This window comes from Hordeum vulgare, chromosome 3H, assembly GCF_904849725.1.
Source record: "Hordeum vulgare subsp. vulgare chromosome 3H, MorexV3_pseudomolecules_assembly, whole genome shotgun sequence".
NCBI classification, from domain to species: Eukaryota; Viridiplantae; Streptophyta; class Magnoliopsida; order Poales; family Poaceae; genus Hordeum; species Hordeum vulgare.
The window spans coordinates 6,778,102-6,788,360 of NC_058520.1; the positions used below are offsets into that span (position 1 = coordinate 6,778,102).

Sequence of the window (10,259 nt, forward strand, 5' to 3'; positions counted from 1 at the left end):
CAAAAGACAGTTTCAATCTAGAAGCATTTCGGACATTCGAACACATAAGTCATACACCAATTCTAAACTAGAATCTCAAAAAAGAATATAACGGTTGATTCAGTGGGGAGTTTCTAAGAATCAGATTCCGAAAGAATCATCATAAACCGAAAAAGAACGGGGTCCTCAAAGCATACCACTGACCATCGCAACGTGTCCATTTCACATCGGATTTGCTACAGTAGGGGAGGCATCCATCGGGATTGGAAGAAGTAGCCAATTTGCCGGTCCCGCGGACGTTGAAGTTTCGATGCAAGTACCACGTCGCCACCACAAGTGCTTAATAATTCTCATCCTGGCCAAAATAAAATAAAATAATAAGCGCTCAATATTCTGGTCCGAGCGATCCTGGCCGTCGGCGTCGGGCTACTCGAAAATCTTACACCTACCTATATCTACACATGTTTACGTAATCTTTCAACTAATCTTGACACCCCCCTGATTTTCATCAGGGTGGGGCCACCTCCTTTTCCTCAACTCTAATCTTAAACTCAATCTTCCAACTAATCTTGACATCCCCCTGATTTTCATCAGGGTGGGGCCACCCCCTTTTTCTCAACTCTAATCATAAACTCAATCTTCCAACTAATCTTGGCATCCCCCTGATTTTCATCAGGGTGGGGCCACCCCCTTTTTCTCAACTCTAATCATAAACTCAATCTTCCAACTAATCTTGACATCCCCCTGATTTTCATCAGGGTGGGGCCACCCCCTTTTTCTCAACTCTAATCATAAACTCAATCTTCCAACTAATCTTGACATCCTCCTGATTTTCATCAGGGTGGGGCCACCTTCTTTTCCTCAACTCTAATCTTAAACTCCCAGGTTGCTTGATATGTAAGTTTACGTAAGCAAATTACGTAGGTGTAGCAAAGCTCGGCTACTACTAGTACTCGTCAACACTCACCGTTGGCCAGTAAAGGTTGTATGGACGGATGGTACTATATGGCACACACATGCCGCAATTGCCGCAGCCAAAAACTGTCCAGCGGCGGCAGAGCGCACGTTGCGTGGTCGAAGAGGAGGTTCTGTCGGATACTCCATCTCATCTCAGTTCCGTTGAATCTTCGCGCCCCAGCAACTGTTCATCCCGATTTTTAAAAGAAAGCTGTTGTTGTGCATCGATGCATGGCGACCCGAGTGTTCGTCTGATGCCGATCGATCGTTCAGACAACGGGTACGGCGGCCTTGAATGAGCGTCGATCTGCTCAGGCAAGCAGATGGGAATGGGATCCAAGGTTCGACGCCACATGCATGCACGTACGTACTCCTTCCACCTCGCGTGGCTCGTGTTCGTGCTCCCGGCTAGTAGACCGTCGCCATCCCCAGCGACAGTCACACCAAGTCACAAATCTCGGTGCTGGTGTTAACGTATACAGTGTATCCTAGCAGTAGAAAATGCCCCACAAAAGGCCGCGAGATAGTCCAAGTTCCCAGCATAGTAATCATCCATCCACGACATGTTTGTATTACTCGTGTGTATTTTCCCTATGGCTAACATCACCCGATGAGCCGGAAGAACGGTCAAAACCAGCGGTGAACCTGCCAATCCGTCATGATCGGCCCATCGCCATGCCATATGCTGTCATCGAAATCGACCGGTTGCTGCCGCATCTTTAATCACACGTGCTCGCGCAGAAGAGGCTCCCAATAAAACGAAAGCTGTGTAAAGAGCAGATCTAGGCCAGGTACTCGATCGAGTTGCACTTGGCACGGAGATTTTTCGCCTGCCACGGCAGAGACCGACGAGACGAGCGCTAGCTGCCGCGGTACACATGCACGCATGGTAAGCTCCGCCCGTTGCCCGGCAGGCTGTGTCTGCAGCGTGGCGTCCAGTGGATTGCATGTAGGTCGCCGTCACGTGGTTACACGAGCCAGTGAGCCAGTGAGCCGGTGTTGCCCCGTGAGGCTCAGTGATGACCTGGGGTCGTGTGCTCAGTCAAAAAAACGAACGAACGCTGGGGGACGAGTAGGAGCACCGGACTATCATTGCCGTATTTTTATCGGTCGTGGGACCAAATCATTCGTGGCTGAGGTTTCCGGTCGGTTTGCGCCTTTCATCTTTGCTTGACTCGGGCTCGTCAGGCGGCCAGTTGGTCTTGCTTTGCATCCACTCCAGACCCCAGTCTATAGTGCTAGTACGATGCTGAGATGAGATGCATCCAGGCAGTGCTTTGGGGAAAAGATTAGCGGCTGAATGCTGCATCACAGACGGTGGTAGTTGAGTTATTCTTGACTTCTGGCCGCTGCTTTGTGGTGTCAATGTCAACTCGGTGGCGGATAGATATTCAGATTTCGTTCATATTTGTCCGTTCGCGTAGCCATATAGTATTTTTTTTCCTTATTTATTTAATTACTTGCACGTGATTGATGGAGAGGAAGAGAGAAAAATAAATAAATGAATAAAGAAAATAAAAAAGATGGTCCAGATTTGACCGTGTCAACTGCCTGGACGCGCCACATATTTAAGATAGATATGAGGGTTCGTGGACAGCTCAGACGTATAGGATTGTTATGAGGGTCCGATTGGGTTAGTTTTTTCCTTCTCTTTGTCCGGTCACTGATCGGGCGCGTCCGCGAGTCGTCATATCCTTCACATATTTGAGATGGATGTGAGGGTTAACGGACAGTCCGAACATATAGTAATGATATGAGGGGTTCGATTGGCTCATTTTTTTTCCTTCTCTCTTCTGTCCGGTCACTGACCGGACGCGTCCGCGACTCCTCATATCCTCCTCACATTTGAGATGGATATTAGGGTTCGCACATAGCCCGGGTGTATAGGGATGATATAAGGGGTCCGTCTGGGTCACTTTTTCCTTCTCTCGGTCATTGATCGGGCGCGTCGACGAGCCCTCATCCTCCTTACATTTGAGATGGATATAAGGGTACGTGGACAACCCTGATGTATTGGGATGATATGAGGAGTCTGGTTGGGTCACTTTTTTCCCTCTCTCCTGTCCGGTCATAGACCGGGCGCGTCCGCGGGTCCTCATATCCTCCTCATATTTGAGATGGATATGAGGGTTTCCGGACAGCCCGGGCGTATAAAGATGATATGAGGGGTTCGATTGGATCACCTTTTTTTCTTCTCTCTTCTGTCTGGTTAGTGACCGAGCGCGTCCGCGGATGTATGATGGGTATTTGAAGGGTCCGGCTGTAGATGCTCCAGCCGGGCATTGCAAATATGACCCCAAAATGCTCACGGACGCGCCCGATCAATGACCGAATGTGTCCCTTATTTGTCTGACCGTGCAACCGTATTCTTCATTTTCTTCCTCATATGTCCGATCACCTACACGTGATTTACGGAGAAGAAGAGAGTAAAAGAAAAAATGAATAAAGAAATGAAAAAGCTGGTTGGAGCCGCATCCTATGTGGCGGAGTGACCGGGCACGCCCCGGCGCGTCCGCTAGCCCTCATATCCGCCCCATATTTGAGATGGATATGAGGGTTCGTGGATCGCCCGGACGTATAAGGATGATATGAAGGGTCCGATCGAGTCATTTTTTTGTTTTTCCTGTTCGATCAATGACCCGACGCGTCCGTAGACGGATAATAGATCATTTGAAGGGTACGGGTATTGATGCTCTTACTATAAGATTTTTTAGGGTGTATTTTCTGTTCTCGGGCTACACAAAGTCCTTTAGTTTAAAACATTAACAAAAGAACTTTGTGAAGTTATAAAAAATAATATCTGAAAACCACACAAGTAGGTCTAGATGTATATATATTAGATGTATGTGAAATTTGATTATGAAATACGTTTTTATGTGGCATGTGGCCTGTACAAAAAAGAAAAGACAATCATGTGATTTATATAGTAAATAGTAAATGTGATAGAAATACGTCATTTGTGTAGCTGACATAAAATGGTATTTCGTCATGAAACATTTCTGTTTGACGCGTCAATGACGGGCTTGCGTCGGTTTGAACCTTATATTACAGAAACTTAACGAAGTACGTGGAGTCGTAGAGAGTTACAGGGATTGGGGGGACAGGAAGAAGAAGTAAGCGCCTCTGTGTATTCCACAGGATAGCAATGATCACGGTGGAGCGAACCTTATTTACAAATTACAAGAGCCGCAAGACATACATCTCTTGGGCTTGCTGGCCTTCGTCATGAAATATTACAGACAAACAATGTACATCATATGTATATTTGTATTTTTCAGAATTTTTTAAAACATATAATTTTTTGAATTTAAACATTATAAAGTGCTCCATGGAGCGAGTTCCATTAGGCATTTCCGACTTTTTTGAATTTAAATTTTCTGGATTAAAAAAATCTGAAAATAAGTGTGCAAGTAAACAAGAATGTTATGTTTATGTGCGTAGAATTTTAGAACGAAAAAATATTGAAATGCTATCTGTACAGAAAAATAATATTCATGGTCTGGAAGGATGAATAGTATCATGTGTGAAAATGCCTCAAATTTTTTTTTTTGCACAGTCATCATTTCAACCTATTTTGTTCTAAAAATTTACACACACACGTGTGTTATGCCTTCATGTATATATGTGTTTTTGTCAGAATTTTTAGAATTGTACTTCCTCCGTTCCTAAATATAAGTCTTTTAAGATATTTCACTAGAAGTCTACATACAGAGCAAAATGAGTAAATCTACACTCTAAAGTATGTCTGTATACATCCGTATGTAGTCCACTAATGAAACCTCTTTAAAGACTTATATTTAGGAACGGAGGGAGTAGAAAATATGAAATTTGATGAAATTCGAAATTTTCAAAACCAAGCTCCATGTAGCTCGGCCTCCAAACACAATATTCTCCATAAAGTCTAGTAGTACTTGTTAGCAGACAGAAGGTTAGCTTTACATTTTTATCCGTTTAATTTAACGGGACATCCAGATCGCATCGGTCCTATGGTTTCCAGGAACTGTACCAGGAAAAACTTGAGTGTACCTGCAAATGCATTGAAAGGCCTTTTATGAAAGCCGGCCGGACAGTGTACCAGAAAAACTACATGTAGGCTAAAAAAAACTACATGTAGATAGAGGCATTCACTTACCATTTTCCAGATCATTTTTGGCCAAACATCTAGTACAGACTGAGGGCAAAAATGTTATATGATCAGAGAAACAACAGGGCCGAACAATGAAATGGAGCACAGCAAAGCTTGGCCCACCCGGAACCATTCAAGATGTTAAATAGCCTCTCAGCTTCCACTGATTTATCGCGGACAAAGAGCCACCACGATGCACAAAGTTGATCGAGTTTCGAAGGCCTCTCGATCGACAATGATATATTACAATGATTCAGTGAACCAAATGAATGGCAACGGAATGCTCTTTTCTCTTATTCCTTTACCCTTCCCGACGATAGCCCCTATCTAGCTCCCCTAAGTGCCCTGCTTCCCTGAATCCTCTAGTTCCCCTCTGAGGTCTGCTTCTCGAACTCCTCGACGTATCTCGCAAAGTTGAGGATGATTCTCTTGCCTTCAGGGGTGATGATACTCTCTGGGTGGAACTGAACCCCCTGAAAGAGTTACATCATATCAGTTAGCACTCACGACAACCACGGAATAACACCTCAGAGGGCCGTATGCATCGTCCGATGCAGAGGCCGGGGGTCTCATCCCCCATTTCGAGGAAAGAAAAAGAACACCTCAGGTATGGGTCGCGTGGTTGTGCCTTAGCGTCCTAAGCGACACATAATGTGGCCTCATGCGTGGAGTTGAGAAATACCTGGATATGCTTGTGCTTCTTGTGCCGAGCAGCCATGATAAGTCCATCTTCAGTCCATGCCGTGATTTCCAGTTCCTCGTGTGGGAAGCTTTCCTGCTCAATGACCAAGCTATGATATCTTGCAGCGGCAAAAGGGCTGTCCATGCAAGTGATTGAGGATCATGTCAAATCAAAAGGCTCACTCTGAACAAGTGCCATACTGAAAATGGGAACAGACGGAAACTTCTTCCAAGATAAAAGAAAGTACTCAAGACTAAAATTCTATCATCAATACCGACTGAATATGTTGAAATTCTGAATTGCCATTTCATGGCACATGCTACAGAATTTCTCAAGACAAACATAACTGCTCTAAAAAGGTAAACTGAGCCCAACAGCATTCCTAAATCCTAATTATCATGAAAACAGAAGCAATCATGAGATGTGTGCAACCTAATGTTTGCAATACCAGTGTCAGTTGACTGTGATGTAATGCAAGCTAGAACCTAAATATACATGGGATTTACTCAATGGTTGAAAAATCATACTTTGACAAGCCCTCGAATATACCCTTTCCTAAAACTTCGTCATAGTGAACAGGGGAGCTTTTTCCATGCATCACACCAGAAGGAACGCGAATAATCTTCCCTGTAAGAAGAAACATCAGCAAGATTGGTCATGGAAAACCTTACAGCCATAGAGACAAGTCTAACCTCCAAAAGCCTCTCCAATGCACTGCAGACCCATGCAAACTCCGAATATTGGGATGGTTGGCCCGAGTTCCAGAACAGCCTGCAATGATATACCTGAATCTTGTGGTTCACCTAAAGAAATATGGATGTAATAGTTAAGCTCAGAAGCTTAAAACCGTTATGAGATTCAACAAGAAAAACTTACCAGGCCCTGGAGAAATAAGTATTCCTCGTGGATTCATCCTACGAGAGATTAAATAAAGGAACATCATCAGCAAACTTGTGATACGTATAATCCCTTTAGATGGATCAGACAGAAAATAAATCATAATTGAACATGTGCTCTGAGAACTATACCTCTTTACATCCTCTATGGTAAGTTCATCATTGCGGTACACCTCAAAATTTAATCCAAGCTCCCCCATATACTGCATCAAACACTCAATTTCAGCAAGACTTGTTTTCTCATAGCATGTGTTTCATGGCATCTTAAAATCACGGTGCAAAAATAGACTTGACAATATCATAAGCATGTGCTTCTTAAGAAAGAAATATCCATGGCACATATTATTGTTGAATCTAAAAGAATTGTTTCGTTATATGTCCCTTAAAAAAACATTGTTCTTTTATGTGCAGTATTGCTCGTTAGTCCTTGCTACATTTTTTCTTCAGCAATTCTAAGAGACAACATGCTCAAGAGATAAACAAATTATCTCCAGGAATGTTTTTTCACAACAAAAAATGAAATACATATTGCTAACACTTCTAAAAGTATACTAGTCATGTTAACTTGGGTAACGTAATCAAGATATAGACAAATAATATTCCCCAATGATATACTTTTGTGGTTCCTGTTACAGATTAACATGACCTTTAACGAGTCAATTTTGTCTAGTTCACGAACCAGCCAAAATGTTAAGCAGCCTCAGCTTCCATTCTAAATGACAAATACTTCAAAAACCTTGTTTCAAACAAATACTTGAAAAAGAAGTCAGTCAGCACTTGAAGATAATCCACAGAAACAGGCACATAACCTAACCAAATCATGCATTCTTGATTCTAATTTGGACGTTCCAGGCTGGGGGTGCTACACAGAAAGGCCACATTTTGAAATGGAAAATTGTTTAATAGTTCCGAGGATCCAACTTTGTAATTCTAAGAAAATTTCTCTTGCACCTTTGGTTGGCAATTAGTTATCATCCGCTGTCAACATTTTTTAGGACAACTAGATATTAACAGCATGTGCAGCAGATTCATATTAGTTCTCAAATGCACAAAAACTATTAGCAGATTCATATTACTTCTCAAATGTATGAAAACTACTAGCAGATTCATGCTACTTCTCAAATGTAGAAATACTACATTTATGTAAAGTCTCCAAGCGGGCACCTCTAAAATCATTTGATCTTAGTGCAAACGAAGAGGCGAAACAAAAATGGAATTACTTATAAAAGAATTCGTGACTTTAACCACTACCTGTGAAACCATATACCTGACACAGGTTGTAGGTAAAGCTATCGTAGTTGTCGATAACGATGATGGGCTTCTTCACCGTTGACGGGACGGACGCCGGCGCCGGCACGGCCGACCCGGTGGCAACGACCACCAGCTTCACGGCCCTCCTACCACTGAGGGCCAACAAGCCTTTCTCAGTACCTGCGGGGGTTGGGGAAGGGATCCAGTCAAAGCAAGATACGGTAGACCAGCATCAAGATGGAGGCATAAAGCATGGAGCGATTCGTACGGTGAGTTGCGGGAAGGCGCGCGAAACCGGCGGTTGTCGATGTCGCCCCAGAACGCAACGCAGCGGCTGCCGGTGAGGAGGCGGCGGCGGCAAGGTGGGAGCAGGCCATACCGGCGAGGAGGGAGGAGGTGCGACAGATGGCAGTGAAGGGCCTGATACGGAGCGGCGGCGGGGGCAGGTGGTGCGGTCGTAGCGGTGGCGGTGGTGCGGTGCTGGCTAGCCTGCCGGCGAGCCGGCGAGCGGTAGTTGCGGTCTTGCAGGTGGCGAGCTGCGGCTGAGGCCGGAAGGAGATGGGCTGGGCTAAAACAAAGCAAAGCAAATGGGCTCCTTGGTAGAGCTGTTGGGTTTTGGTTCTTCGGGCTCGGGTTTCTTGGAATAGGCCGTCATTCGTGAGGCTCTTGGACTGGGCTCCAGTCCAGTTGGGCTATTGGGTTATCTTGGAATAAGAAGCCCAGTCTCCAGAAAAACAAAAGTTGACAAGTTGTCGCGAACTATTCGTAGTTGGATAGTTTGAAGGACAATGACATCTTTTATCCATCAGAGTTTAAGGGGGTGTTTGGTTACAGGGACTTATTAGGGACTTATAACGTATAAGTTTTTCTAAATTCCATCTAAACCAAACATAAGGGACTTATAAGGACTTAAAGTGGGCATTTGGGACTTATGAAATAAGACTCTCAAGGAGAGTCTTATAGGGGCTTATGGATGTAATTAGTCCATGTTAAGTCCTAGGAACCAAACAGGTAGGAACTTTTTAGTGACTTAGGCCCTGTTTGGTTCATAAGTCCTAGGACTTTTTTTAGTCCTAACTTATAAGTCCTAAGTCCCTAAAAAGTTCTTACCTGTTTGGTTCCTATGACTTAACATGGATTAAAAGACCATATTACAACTATAAGTCCCTCCTTGAGAGTCTTATTTCGTAAGTCTCAAATGCCCACTTTAAGTCCCTATAAGTCCCTCCTGTTTGGTCTAGATGGGACTTATAAGTTCTAAGTCCCTAATAAGTCCCTGTAACCAAACACCCTCTAGGACTTATAAGTTTGGACTAAAAAAAGTCCTAGGACTTATGAACCAAACAGAGCCTAAGTCCTAGACTTAATTTTGGTGTTCATATTTTTTATATTTATTTTAAATTTTCTTTGTGATGTGTATTCAATGAAAGAAGATGTTCCCAACTATAAAGGCGTCTGTGACGATTTCGACAATCTTAAGATAATATACCGACTCATTATTTTAAAGATGCTCATGAAGATAGGATGTGCATACACAGTGGCGTATCTAGGGGATGTGCTGGATATGCCATGACACACCCAGAATTTTGGAAAGCATTTTTTTACCATATAAAAATTAGCAGATTTTAAAGACCCATCCAAACCAATTAAAAAAGACCTAATATTTTAAAAGTGTGCACACCCTCCATCCATTTTATTTCTAGCTATGTCACTGTGTGTACGTATGATCATAAAGATGAATGTATGTGTATATATATGAACGCATGTGTATATAGTGTGTTAAAAAAAAATGTTTGGTGTATTTGCAATTCTATATTTTTAGCGTCAGTGTGTATGTGGTTAAACACTCGATCGATACGTGGTTCAATTCGGATCGAACCACCAACGCCACCACTACTCCATGCGTGACACGACCTGCGTCGGCTGCTGTCTGCATGCATATGCAAGCGCCATGCGCCATCCGCCATCCGCCATCCCTAGAGGTGGAGCCGGCCAATTTAGACTTGAGAGTAGCTAGTACTCCCTCCGTTTCTAAATATAAGTCTTTTAATTTTTTTTAAAGATCTACATACGAAGCAAAATAAATAAATATACATTTTTATATAAGTTTATATACATCCGTATATACTCTCTTCGTTCTAAAATATAAGACTTTTTAGAGATTTTACTAGAAGACTACATACGAAACAAAATAAGTGAATGTACACTCTAAAATATGTCTATATACATCCGTATGTAGTTTATAGTGCAATCCCTAAAAGGTCTTATATTTAGGAACGGAGGGACTAGTTTACTAGTAAAACCTTTAAAAAAACTTATATTTAGAAACGGAGGAAGTACTACTTATAAGTGGCCATTATTCGCTCCC

The 10,259-nt window shown here is 43.1% G+C and overlaps 1 protein-coding gene across 1 annotated transcript; it reads right to left on the minus strand.

The window, feature by feature from the left end:
• Positions 1-5,160: 5,160 nt before the first annotated feature.
• On the minus strand, positions 5,161-8,438 carry LOC123442431 (anthranilate synthase beta subunit 1, chloroplastic-like). Its single transcript, XM_045118480.1, has 8 exons — positions 8,160-8,438; positions 7,908-8,071; positions 6,773-6,843; positions 6,621-6,658; positions 6,437-6,547; positions 6,272-6,371; positions 5,745-5,880; positions 5,161-5,535 (listed from the first exon to the last, which is right to left on the minus strand). The coding sequence occupies exons 1-8, from the start codon at positions 8,266-8,268 to the stop codon at positions 5,425-5,427; spliced, it is 840 nt and encodes a 279-aa protein (XP_044974415.1). The 5' UTR covers positions 8,269-8,438; the 3' UTR covers positions 5,161-5,424.
• Positions 8,439-10,259: the final 1,821 nt, after the last annotated feature.